At 37.8% G+C, this 14,453-nt stretch overlaps 1 protein-coding gene across 2 annotated transcripts in view; it reads right to left on the bottom strand.

Annotated features, from left to right (window-relative positions):
• The window catches only part of fer (fer (fps/fes related) tyrosine kinase), a 75,666-nt gene that overhangs the window by 37,323 nt on the left and 23,890 nt on the right, over positions 1–14,453 (bottom strand). Inside the window, exons 5-6 of one of the 2 annotated variants that reach the window (XM_062988280.1) lie at positions 11,020–11,203; positions 3,029–3,298 (exon numbers count right to left, since the gene is read on the bottom strand). In XM_062988280.1, the coding sequence (XP_062844350.1) occupies positions 3,217–3,298; positions 11,020–11,203 (266 nt within the window). In that variant the 3' untranslated portion in view covers positions 3,029–3,216. Of the gene's footprint in view, positions 1–3,028; positions 3,299–11,019; positions 11,204–14,453 lie in introns of those variants that run through there. The other variant, XM_062988279.1, reaches the window with a different exon arrangement.

Genomic DNA, 14,453 nt, shown 5'->3' with positions numbered 1-14,453 from the left:
CCTTTCAGACAGCTTCCTCTTGCGTCCACAGTTAATCCTGTTGGATGTGGTTTGTCCTTCTTGGTGGTATGCTGACATTACCCTGGATACCGTGGCTCTTGATACATCACAAAGACTTGCTGTCTTGGTCACAGATGCGCCAGCAAGACGTGCACCAACAATTTGTCCTCTTTTGAACTCTGGTATGTCACCCATAATGTTGTGTGCATTGCAATATTTTGAGCAAAACTGTGCTCTTACCCTGCTAATTGAACCTTCACACTCTGCTCTTACTGGTGCAATGTGCAATTAATGAAGATTGGCCACCAGACTGGTCCAATTTAGCCATGAAACCTCCCACACTAAAATGACAGGTGTTTCAGTTTCATTGTCCAACCGCTGTATATATATATATATATACAGTGTATCACAAAAGTGAGTACACCCCTCACATTTCTGCAGATATTTAAGTATATCTTTTCATGGGACAACACTGACAAAATGACACTTTGACACAATGAAAAGTAGTCTGTGTGCAGCTTATATAACAGTGTAAATTTATTCTTCCCTCAAAATAACTCAATATACAGCCATTAATGTCTAAACAACCAGCAACAAAAGTGAGTACACCCCTTAGAGACTACACCACTAAATGTCCAAATTGAGCAATGCTTGTCATTTTAACTCCAAAATGTCATGTGACTCGTTAGTGTTACTAGGTCTCAGGTGTGCATAGGGAGCAGGTGTGTTCAATTTAGTAGTACAGCTCTCACACTCTCTCATACTGGTCACTGAAAGTTCCAACATGGCACCTCATGGCAAAGAACTCTCTGAGGATCTTAAAAGATGAATTGTTGCGCTACATGAAGATGGCCAAGGCTACAAGAAGATTGCCAACACCCTGAAACTGAGCTGCAGCACAGTGGCCAAGATCATCCAGCGTTTTAAAAGAGCAGGGTCCACTCAGAACAGACCTCGCGTTGGTCGTCCAAAGAAGCTGAGTGCACGTGCTCAGCGTCACATCCAACTGCTGTCTTTGAAAGATAGGCGCAGGAGTGCTGTCAGCATTGCTGCAGAGATTGAAAAGGTGGGGGGTCAGCCTGTCAGTGCTCAGACCATACGCCGCACACTACATCATATTGGTCTGCATGGCTGTCACCCCAAAAGGAAGCCTCTTCTGAAGTCTCTACACAAGAAAGCCCACAAACAGTTTGCTGAAGACATGTCAACAAAGGACATGGATTACTGGAACCATGTCCTATGGTCTGATGAGACCAAGATTAATTTGTTTGGTTCAGATGGTCTCAAGCATGTGTGGCGGCAATCAGGTGAGGAGTACAAAGATAAGTGTGTCATGCCTACAGTCAAGCATGGTGGTGGGAATGCCATGGTCTGGGGCTGCATGAGTGCAGCAGGTGTTGGGGAGTTACATTTCATTGAGGGACTCATGAACTCCAATATGTACTGTGAAATACTGAAGCAAAGCATGATCCCCTCCCTCCGGAAACTGGGTCGCAGGGCAGTGTTCCAGCATGATAATGACCCCAAACACACCTCTAAGACGACCACTGCTTTATTGAAGAGGCTGAGGGTAAAGGTGATTGACTGGCCAAGCATGTCTCCAGACCTAAACCCAATAGAACATCTTTGGGGCATCCTCAAACAGAAGGTGGAGGAGCGCAAAGTCTCGAATATCCGCCAGCTCCATGATGTCGTCATGGAGGAGTGGAAAAGCATTCCAGTGGCAACCTGTGAAGCTCTGGTAAACTCCATGCCCAGGAGAGTTAAGGCAGTTCTGGGAAATAATGGTGGCCACACAAAATATTGACACTTCAGGAACTTTCACTTAGGGGTGTACTCACTTCTGTTGCCGGTGGTTTAGACATTAATGGCTGTATATTGAGTTATTTTGAGGGAAGAATAAATTTACACTGTTATATAAGCTGCACACAGACTACTTTTCATTGTGTCAAAGTGTCATTTTGTCAGTGTTGTCCCATGAAAAGATATACTTAAATATCTGCAGAAATGTGAGGGGTGTACTCACTTTTGTGATACACTGTATAAATATATATATATATATATATATACATATATATATATTAGGGCTGTCATTTAATGCGTTAATTAACGCGATTAACGCGTAAAAATTTTAAACGCGATAAAAATTTTTTTATTAAGATTACAATTTTTTATCTAACTATTTTTATTTGGCTGTTTGTGCCACGTGCATCTGTGTCTCTGTGGTAATGAACTGTATTTCAGATGAATTTGGATGTAAAGCGCATGAACTGTACACAAAACTTTACAAACACTGCTGTTAAATGGATCACACTGGACTGTATAAAGCAGTATGTCCAAAGTCCGGAGTGTTCTGTCGACACCGGATCTGGTTTTATACGGCCCGCATCTTCTGTTTTAAACTGCAGTACTTGTGACCCGCCAGCACAGTCAAACAGAAAAAAGTAATAAATTATCGTCGCTGTCCGATGAAAAACTATTTTTAGCGGTTTTCACTATTTTTACGTGTTGATGAAAAGATGAATGAAATCACGCAATCTTTGTAACGAGTATTTCCATTGCCTGCTAGACCTGTCCATCAAAACCTCATATCTCCACCTCCTTTACCTCTGTACTGTTTGAGACAGAAGTGAAACTGCGAAATGCTTTATCTCTACAGTTTATTTAGGTTATTCTATCACATGGCTATAAACATGATTTATATTTGTGATGTTTGTAGTTTTAAAAAAACACATTTGTATCTTATATTTATATGGACTAAGCGTTTACATGGACTGTATTAATTAACACTTTTTATAGCTACAGTCAATAACTTATATATAATGTCTGGTAACTTGATTGTTTTAGGTATTTATACAGTGGGGTCAAAAAGTATTTAGTCAGCCACTGATTGTGCAGGTTCTCCTACTTAGAAAGATGAGAGAGGTCTGTAATTTTCATCATAGGTACACTTCAACTATGAGAGACAAAATGAGACAAAAAAATCCAGGAAATCACATTGTAGGATTTTTAAAGAATTTATTTGAAAATTATGGTGGAAAATAAGTATTTGGTCAATAACAAACAAGCAAGATTTCTGGCTCTCACAGACCTGTAACTTCTTCTTTAAGAAGCTCTTCTGTCCTCCACTCGTTACCTGTATTAATGGCACCTGTTTGACCTCGTTATCTGTATAAAAGACACCTGTCCACAGCCTCAAACAGTCAGACTCCAAACTCAACCATGGACAAGACCAAGGAGCTGTTGAAGGACACCAGGAAGAAAATTGTAGACCTGCACCAGGCTGGGAAGAGTGAATCTACAATAGGCAAGCAGGTTGGTGTGAATAAATCAACTGTGGGAGCAATTGTAAGAAAATGCAAGACATACAAGACCATTGATAATCTCCCTTGGGGTCAAGATCTCATCCCGTGGGGTCAAAATGATCATGAGAACGGTGAGCAAAAATCCCAGAACTACACGGAGGGACCTGATGAATGACCTGCAGAGAGCTGGGACCAAAGCAACAAAGGCTACCATCAGTAACACACTACGCCGAGAGGGACTCAAATCCTGCAGTGCCGGGCGTGTCCCCCTGCTTAAGCCAGTACATGTCCAGGCCCATCTGAAGTTTGCCAGAGAGCATATGGATGATCCAGAAGAGGATTGGGAGAATATCATGTGGTCAGATGAAACCAAAATGGAACTTTTTGGTAAAAAGTCAACTCGTCGTGTTTGGAGGAGGGGACAGTACGACTGATTCGTGTTAAGGGAAGAATGAACGGGGCCATGTATCGTGAGATTTTAAGCCAAAACCTCCTTCCATCAGTGAGAGCATTGAAGATGGAACGTGGCTGGGTCTTCCAGCATGACAATGTTCCCAAACACACCGCTCAGGCAACGAAGGAGTGGCTCCGTAAAAAGCATTTCAAAGTCCTGGAGTGGCCTAGCCAGTCTCCAGACCTCAACCCCATAGAAAATTTTTGGAGTCCGTGTTGCCCAGCGACAGCCCCAAAACATCACTGCTCTAGAGGAGATCTGCATGGAGGAATGGGCCAAAATACCAGCTACAGTGTGTGCAAACCTGGTGAAGACTTACAGGAAACGTTTGACCTCTGTCATTGCCAACAAAGGTTATGTTACAAAGTATTGAGCTGAACTTTTGTTATTGACCAAATACTTATTTTCCACCATAATTTACGAATAAATTCTTTAAAAATCCTACAATGTGATTTCCTGGATTTTTTTTTCTCATTTTGTCTCTCATAGTTGAAGTGTACCTATGATGAAAATTACAGACCTCTCGCATCTTTCTAAATAGGAGAACTTGCACAATCAGTGGCTGACTAAATACTTTTTGGCCCCACTGTAGGTGTTTAAATGGTAATTTAGAACAATATTTCCCAGTCATGTTTCCGCACAACACAGTATTAAAAGCTTTTCTTAATAGATCTATGAAATAATCATATCTGTTTTTTGTTATTGATGCATAATATTAGATTAAAATATTTTGAAAGCATGATTTCTGGGTTAGCCAGAAAGCTTAAGCACCAGGGCCCAGGGAAGGGGGGGGGGGGGGGGGGGGTTCTGGGGTCCTCCACGACATGAACTCAACCACTCACCTCACTAAACACCCCCCCAACCCCCCCACCTCCCCCCTGGCTGCACTCACCAAGTCATTTGTATTATATTACAATTTTTTCGTTAAGTACAACTAAAAAAAACTAAAACTGTGCATTAAAAATACCAGAGGCAGGAATTGTAACTTCTGAGTGACTTTTAATTCATTCTGTTCAGCCATCAGCATATGCAATTTGTTGAGGGGGCCCAACTTTTTTTTTTTTTTTTTTTTTACTGGGGCCCATGAGCTCCTAGTTACACCACTGGTGTTGCATCTAGAAATGGTTCTTGCAATAAAAATGTGCATAACTGTTCAAATTTTGCTTAATTATTAAGTTTGCAATTAATTGCAAATAATCGCGATTAATTTGGCTCTTTAATCGCAATTACTCTCGATTAAAAATTGTTATCGCATGACAGCCCTAATATATATACTGTGTATATGTATATATATATATAATAAATAATAAATAATAATAAATAAAATAATATACAATTATATTAATATAAGTGGATATACATTCAATCTACTTCATTTGTACATGTTTACTGAAACTTGAAGTAATTTTTACAGAAAATGTATGATTTTTGAAAAAATAACCCTTGAAACCCCCAAAATGTCATTTAGTGCAATGGTCCCCCTACCTCTTTAAGTAATAAAACATTAAGAAAAAACTAATTAATCTTAAGTAAAACTTAAAATTTACTGCTTTGGCATAATTGTACAAATGTCATGTGTGACATATTAAATAATATTCAATCAGATGTGTTTTTTTAATATTAATAATATTCAGGACACTTTCAGTCCCCATTTTCCCAATCTTCAGTTGTCATTCAGTACAACGTTAATAAAAAGCATTATTTTAATATTTGATCAAGTTACTGCAGTCATGTGACCAATTATAACAACAAAAGAAGACACCTGGGGACCCTTCAGCGCACACACAAGGTCAATGCATTTTAACATTATTTGATAAAAATGTCTTTTACTGACATAGTACATTAAAGAACAAAACTGAGTGTCATTCAGTACAACACAGAAAATGTAATATTACGGTTACTCTTGTAAACAAACAAGGTTATTAACATTTAAATGTGAATATGTGTAGAAATGTCTTTGAGTTAAGGTCAATGTTAGCTTTGGCTAACCACTGGGATAACTGCAAAATGTGCTAAAGTAAAATTTCTGTCATTCAGTACAACAACAGTCATTCAGTGCAACAGAATTTAACTGTTGCACTAAATTGACAATGACATTGTTATACTGACTTTTTAATGTTTTAAAATTATTTTTTAAAGCAAAATTGAAACAGAAATTCCTTTGTGTGGCCAAATCCACCTGATGAAATTTACTACCTTAAGTCTGATGTCAAAATCATAATCGCAGAACCAAAGCCATGTACAGCAAGAACCTCAAGGTTAACAACAAAAGATAAAATGTGACTTCAAATGGTTTTCACTGCTGAATGAATTTAGATTTACTGCAGCAACTTTTTCACGTGTTATGACACAAATTCCACACTTCCACACTGTTCTGGTGCCTTACAAGTTGTTATGATGGCTTCATTAGCTATGTTTTAATATTAAAATGCTTTATGAATATATTGAAATGCTTTAACAGCAACCATTTTTTCATGCTATGACAGGACTTCAAATGATCTTATCACTTCATCACTTTTATGCAAGTTTCTTGTTTTATTTCAGAATAAAGTTAACGTTTTTGATTGCCTTACTTTTTTCATGATGTAGTTTGTTTGTTTGTTTATTAGGATTTTAACGTCATGTTTTACACTTTCGGTTACATTCATGACAGAAACGGTACTTTATCTTCACACAAGGTTCATTAGTTCACAAGGTTATATCAAACACAGTCATGGACAATTTAGCATGTCCAATTCACCTCACTTGCATGTTTTTGGACTGTGGGAGGAAACCGGAGCTCTCGGAGTAAACCCACACAGACACGGGGAGAACATGCAAACTCATGATGTAGTAATATTATAACACATACTTGCCACTGGTGTGGCATAATTTCATTCTACTACTGCTTCTTTAATCAATAAAGAACTTAAAAACAAATTAAGTCATGAATATTCTGATGTAACAGGATAATTTGGAGTATGTCATTCAGTGCAGCATAAAATCATCATACAGTGCAACAAAAAGATTTGCTTAAAATAACTGTAACAAGTAATTATTATATATTTTTTTTCATGTAAATGCAAGAGAATCCAGGCCTGCTTCATAGAAAACGGAGTTTGATTAGGTTTCAAATAGAATAGAATGTGTAGCAAAAACGTCTTGTATACAAATAAACAAAATCCCAAGACGCATTAGAGTACAAACAATGCACAGAAAATTCAAAACAGAGTAAGTATAGTTTCTTCTGAGGGTTTAAATCTTTTGTAAGAGATATACTAAACTTATAAATTTGAAATGGCTAAGATTGTTCCTTGTGTGTGTATTTTTTCATAAATTAGTCGTTGCACTGAATGACATTTTTGTGCCCTTGTTGTGTGTCAACAACACTAAAACTATCAAATAAGCAAAATGCTGAGAAAAAAAATACATATTTACATAGGTGACACATTTGTGCACAATATTAAATGAAAAAATTATACAATTTAACCATTTTATTTTTTTGGTACTTGGAACACCCTATTTGTCTTTCACCCATATATATCTATATCTATATCTATATCTATATATATATATTTGTGCACAATATTAAATGAAAAAATTATACAATTTAACCATTTTATTTTTTTGGTACTTGGAACACCCTATTTGTCTTTCACCCATGAAAGACAAATAGGGTGTTCCAAGTACCAAAAAAATGGCTGTCACGCGATTAATAATTTTAATCAAGATTAAAGAACCAACTTAATCGCAATTAATCGCATGCAAAAATAACAGCACATTTTGAACAGTTATGCACATTTTTATTGCAAGAACATGTTTACCAATAAAAAATTAATACAATTATGGTGAAATTATTAAATCTAAATTATTTTTAGAAAGCCAGCCAATGCCTATATAGAGTTGTTACCCATCTTACAGCCAGTTATTTAAAATGTCTGTTCACATTATCTGACAAAAGTTCATAATCCTGCCACTGAAAACATTTCAAAATACTAGTGATGTAACTAGGAGCTCATGGGCCCCAGTGCGAAAAAACAAATTGGGCCCCCTCAACAAATTGCATATGCATATAGCTGATCAGAATGAATTAAAAGTACTCAAGTCCAAATTCCTGCCTCTGGTATTTTTAATGCAGTTTTAGTTATTTTAATTTTACCTAACAAAAAATACTGTAATATAATAATAACGACCTGGCAAGTGCAGCCAATGGGGGGGGGGGGGGGGGCAGTGAGGTGAGTACTTGAGTTCATGTCATGGAGGACCCCCTCCCTTCCCCGCCATGGGCCCCTGCCATGGGACCCCCTCCCCTCCCCCTGTAGTTACGCCCCTGTGCAAAACGTATAACGTCCTGTCAACCCACATAGTTCACTATGTTAAAGCGTTTATACAGTCCATTGTGATCCATTTAACAGCAGTGTTTGTAATGTTCCGTGTACAGTCTATGAGCTTTACATCCAAATTCATTTAAAATAAAGTTAGGTAATAAAGTTGACCAAAGATGATATTAAAGCGTCAATTAATGACTGTAATTTAGTTTAGTGATGATTTTTCACACTTTTTGAAAACAAAAATTATTATTTAAAATACCCGAAATTTCGCAATATGTAGCAGCAGCAGCTCAAGTCATTTGTAACATATATACAAAAAATTAAAAAAATAGCAACGACCACAAACAATGCATGTGTTTTGGTGGGGTTCATGTGTTCTGGAAGGATATGAATTCCTTTCTGCAGATAGAAGGGAAGCAACTCTGGTAATAGTATTAACATGTGCCTCAAAGGAGAGGTCTGAATTTATTGTGATGCCCAAGTTCTTTACCACTAAGCGGCATAGAGAAAACATTAAGGTTTAGCACAAGGTTAGACAGTCCTTGATCTTACTAATTGTGTGTATGTTGTTAGGTTTGGCTGATTTATACAACTGTGTGTGGTCTGCATTACAGTGGAAAATAATGCCATATTTATGAATAATAGCATGTTCAGCGTAAATAATAAATGTCCCAACACTGACATAAAGTGCCATCAGAAAGTATTCACACCCCCTCACTTTTTCCACATTTTGTTACGTTACAGACATTTTTGAAAACCGATTTCTTTAAAAAAAATCTACATGAAATAGCCCATAATGACAAAGTGAAAGGATGTTTTCAGACATTTTTGTAAATTTATTAAAAATGTAAACATTTAAACATAAATGGTACATAAGTATTCACACCCATGGCTTAATATTTTGTTGAAGCACCTTTGGCAGCAATTACAGCCTCAAGTCTTCTTGGGTATGTCTGTACAAGCTTGGCACACCTGTTTTTGGGCATTTTCTCCCATTCTTCTCTGCAGATCCTCTCAAGCTCAGTCAGGTTGGATGGGCAGCGTCTGTAAACAGCCATTTTTAGGTCTTTCTTTCCATGCTGCCACCACCATGCTTGACAGTAGGGATGGTGTTAGCCAGGCAATGAGCAGTGCCTGTTTTTCTCTAGACATGACGCTGGTAGTTCAGGCCAAAAAGTTCGATTTTGGTTTCATCAGACCAGAGAATTTTTATTCCTCTGGTCTGAGAATCCTTAAGGTGCTTTTTGGCAAACTCCAAGCGGGCTGCCATGTGCCTTTTAGTGAGGAGTGGCTTCCATCTGGCCACTCTACCATAAAGGCCTGATTGGTAAAGTGTGTTAGCAATGGTTGACCTACTGGATGGTTGACCTACTGGATGGTTGTCCTATCTCCACAATGGAACACTGGAGCTCTGCCTTAGTGACCATTGGGTTCTTGGTCACCAGGGTTTTGGTGGTTCCAAACTTCTTCCATTTCCGAATAATGGAGACCACAGTGCTTTTCGGGACCTTCAATGCTGCCGAAATTTTTTTGTATCCTTCCCCAGATTTGTGCCTTGACACAATCCGGTCTCGAAGGTCTAAAGACAATTCCTTTGACATCATTGCTTGGTTTCTGCTCTGATATGCACTGTCAACTGTGAGACCTTTTATAGACAAGTGTGTGCCATTCCAAATTATGTTCAATCAACTGAATTTACCACAGGTGGTCTCCAATCAAGTTGTAGAAGCATCTCAAGGATGATCAGTGTAAACTGGATGCACCTGAGCTCAATTTTGAGCGTCATAGCAAAGGGTGTGAATACTTATGTACCTATTATGTTTAAATGTTTACATTTTTAAAAGATTTACAAAAATGTCTAAAAACTAAAAAGAAAACTATACTCAAATCGGATTTTGAATATGTCTGTAACGTAACAAAATGTGGAAAAAGTGAAGGGGTGTGAATACTTTCTGATGGCACTGTACTTTACTTTTGTAGTTTTAGAGCATTTATTATTTACATGGAGATATTGGAAGCAGTCAGTCAGATAGGATTGAAACCTAGAGGGTCCCAGTGCTTTAACACCTACTGTATTTTCTAGCCTAGTAAAATATTATGATCTGTAGTATCAAACACTACACTAAGATACAAAAGAACAAGGGAAAAGACGCATTTACTATTAGTGGACATTAGATCATTAACTACGCTAATTAATGCTGTTTTAGTACTATGGGTAAATCCTGGCCGACATTTTTAATACTGTTTCTGTGCAGATGACAGCAAAATTGTTGGGAATCGGCTTTTACTGGAATCCTGTAGACAAAAGGAAGGTTTGATTTTGGCCTATAATAAGAGCACATATGGATCAAGATTAAATTTCTAAATCAGGGGCTTAATAAATGCACCTAAAAGATTTAGGTACACAACCAGGACTAAGGGATGTATAAATGATGGCAAACAAGGGCTCTATGAAGAGAGTAATTCTTTAAGTAAGCGTCATTGATGATTTAATCAATAAAGTCTGCTTAATTTGGGAGACTGGATTAAAGAATTGGTTGGATAACATTGCCGCATCAGCACTTATGCTGCTCCAAGCTGCTGCTTAATAGGGAGACGTAGCACAATTTGAAGCTGTATATCTTATCATTAAAGAATATAAGAAAATCTTATCTAATACAAACAAGTGGAATATTAGATTCTGTTTCTGTGACATTCTTAGTAAGTTTGGACACTTATTATTTTCAATTTAAGAATAAATTGTTTCTATAATGGCAATGGTACTAAGCCAGGATATCTTTCCATGTATCAACAGCAACCTTTGGTTTATTAAAGATAAATATAAAATGTCAGAAGCAACTAAGAACCTAAAGACTTTTGATTTAAACCTTGCAAACTGGTAATATGACAACAAATCAAGAAATCGTAATTAATTGCAAATAAAAAAAAAAAGATGATGCATAAGACTTACAAGGAGCTGACCATCTCCTCCTGCATCTGTTGTAGTGAATCAAGCAGTAAAGGTAGTGTGCTCTCATGATAGTGTTCCTGGTGTAGCTGTGCACTGTGCACTGCCAGCACATACTGGTTGTGAAGATTGTGCAGTTTCATGTTGGCTTTGTCATAGCGCTCACGAGCCTTTTCTGGCTCTTTACCTGAAAAGAGAATCATATGGGTAAAGACCATCTTTAAAACCTATGGGGTTAATCTGGAATGTTAAAAGAATCTAATTTATGCAGTTAGACTGGTTGGCTATGATATTTCAATGAATACTTTTACATTTCAAAGAAATAGCCTATCTGTGAAAAGGGCTTTGAGCATGACCGCAGGGGTATAAATAAACAAGGAAGAAAACACAGGAGTAAGTACCTGGTAAGACATAGTACCTCAGGTGTACCCACTCACTCATTATCATTCAATTAATTCCCCAGACCTACCTACCGCTAACAGAGGGTGAACAAGTGTCACAGCAGGTAGTACTGGAGAGCACCAGAATATTCTTTTTCTCCACCACCTGGGACAAAATGACACCCAGTCGTCTGTCCAATGTGTCAGCATGGGACCCCCACAAAGATATGGCTTTTTCACATGGGTCCATTGGCCCTGCTATGCCCATTGTACAACCCCAAATCAGAAAAAGTTGGAAGAGTGTGGAAAATGCAAATAAAATACAAATGCAGTGTTCCCTACATTTACTTTGCTTTTTATTTAATTGCAGACAGTTTGAACACAAGATATTTCATGTTTTGTCATGTCATGTTTTGTAACTTCATTTCATTTGTTAATAAACTATGGAGGTAAATATGTAGCAAAAGTTTTGCACCTGTGAAAACGAAATCTGTAAAATTTGCACCTGTAAAAAAAAAATCTGTAACTGTGAAAAAGATTTGTACCTGTAAAAAAAATCCGTAAAATTTTTATCTGTAAAAATAAAATCTGTAACTGCAAAAAAGATTTGTACCTGTAAAAAATAAATCTGTAACTGTAATAAAGATTTGTACCTGTAAAAAATAAATCTGTAACTGTAAAAAAGATTTGTACCTGTAAAAAATAAATTTGTACTTTTATTTTTGATGTGAGAATAAAAACTTTGCAGCAGTTTCAAATCTGCCCGCCACGAGTTTTGCAACAAATATCTCAGTCAGCGTGTTGCAAAACTGATCTGTACCTGTAGCTGCAGGGGCGGGGCTTAGGGGCGCAGGGGGTGAGACTACTGGGGAGATAGACCATCAAAAAGGACCATCCAGACTGTTATCAGCAACAAGTCCAAAAGCCAGGGTCATGGTATGGTATGGGGCTGTGCCAGTGCCCTTGGCAAAGGTCATTTACACTTCTGTGATGGCAGCATTAATGCAGAAAAGTACATTGAGATTTTGGAGCAACATATGCTGCCTTCAAGACGTCATCTTTTCCAGGGACGTCCATGCATTTTTCAACAAGACAATGCAAAACCACATGCTGCACACATTACAAAGGTATGGCTGCGGAAGAAGAGGGCATGGGTACTGGACTTTTCCTGCCTGTAGTCCTGACCTGTCCACAATAGAGAATGTGTGGAGAATTTTCAAACAAAAAAATGCGACAACGACGACCCTGTAATGCTGCACATCTTAAGACGTGTTTGCAGGAAGAATGGGCCAAAATAAAAGCTGAAACACTTAATCGCTTGGTATTCTCTGTGCCAAAACATCTTTTAAGTGTGGCGAAAAGGAATGGCAACATTACAAAGTGGTAAATGCTTTACTGTCCAAACTTTTAGTCCCAGCAAAAAATGGATGTTTATTAATAAATGAAATAAAGTTGACCAGACAAAACATGAAATATCTCAGGTTCATCCTGTCTTCAATGAAATAAAAGTAAAAGTAAAGGTAAGAAACTCTGTTTTTTTATTATTTGCATTTTCCATGCTGTCCCAACTTTTTCTGATTTGGGGTTGTATATAAATGATAGCTACATTTTGGAACACGTACAGTAAGGCTGTGCCAATCATTTGTGATATTTCTGTTATCTTAATTTACACCTCCTGCTGGCGCTGCGTGTTGACTTCTGGCTGCGCCTGATTTATGACCTCTAGGACCGGAGCTGCCCACTACCTGCTCGCTCTTCCTTTTAGTTATTCTGTAATAATTAGGGGTGCCATAGTCTAAAGCTACTCTCTGCAAAACTGACATTTTAATCTTAATGATTTCACATTTTAACTACATCTTCTGTTGTTTTACCCCAAGGTTAAAGACTGCACGTCGAGACTGCTGTGTCAACAATGCTGCTCCTGCTAGATGTGATGGAAACCTGGCTTATTTGCACCAAAAATGTCAAGAACTCACTACGGACTTTATCACAGACAAATGATGAAGAACTCCAATTATTTTTTACTAGTTATAACTTTTTGTTTAATTTTGTGTATGTATGATTTGTGTAAATCCTATTTATTCAAATTATCCTCCAGGTCACACAAGAAAGATGGATCCCTCCTGAGTCTAGTCCCTCTCAAGTTTTCTTCCTTTATTTTTAAGGGAGTTTTTCCTTGCCACTGTTGCCCTCGGCTTGCTCAACAGGGGTTTTTGGTCTGTTGGTCCTGGATTCTGTAAAGTTGTTTTGAGACAATGTTCATTATAAAAAGCGCTATACAAATAAATTTGACTTGACTTGACACCTATCAGCCATGTGAGGGCAACACTGACCAAGCCAACTTCGGCCATGACCATGCAACGTACCCTGTGTCGACTAGGGCAGTGGTCCCTAACTACCGATCCGTGGGTCATTTATTACCGGGCCGCACAGAAAGAATAAATAAAGAGATCGCTAGAAAAGCAGTTTTCACTGCTAATATTTCGGGTGTTATTGTCTCATATCACCACTAGGTGGAAGCAGCATCTCGTTGCAGCGAAAAAAAGCTAATTCTACATTATTTGTGAGCAGTATAATTAAATCCTCCCTCCCCCGCCAGTCCGTGAAATTATATCTTATATGAAACCGGTCCATGGTGCAAAAAAGGTTGGGGACCGCTGGACTAGGGTACAACAGCCGTTGTTGACTAGCTGTTGACTACCCGCACATCGCAATCAAGTGGGGGTAGGTCAAGGTAGCTCCTGTACACATCGTATAACCACCTACGGCCATCAACTGGTCAAAGTGTATGATAATTCTATTCTCACCAGCTGATGCACCAGAACATGTATCTGCAGCTATAGCCACTTAAACCATCAAATTTTTTTAATCATATTTAAAAAAAATTAAAAAATTAAAAAATCAAGAAAAACCACTAAATAAGAAGGTGTGTCCAAACTTTTGACTGGTACTGTACTTCTTGCATTAATGCTGCATCACAGAAGTGTAAATTACCTTCTATTATTTAAAAAAGCACTGACACAACCCCATACCATGATAGACCCTGGTTTTGGACTT

Source organism: Trichomycterus rosablanca, chromosome 26 (assembly GCF_030014385.1).
Source record: "Trichomycterus rosablanca isolate fTriRos1 chromosome 26, fTriRos1.hap1, whole genome shotgun sequence".
Lineage (NCBI taxonomy): Eukaryota > Metazoa > Chordata > Actinopteri > Siluriformes > Trichomycteridae > Trichomycterus > Trichomycterus rosablanca.
This window is presented reverse-complemented; position numbering and strand designations above follow the sequence as displayed.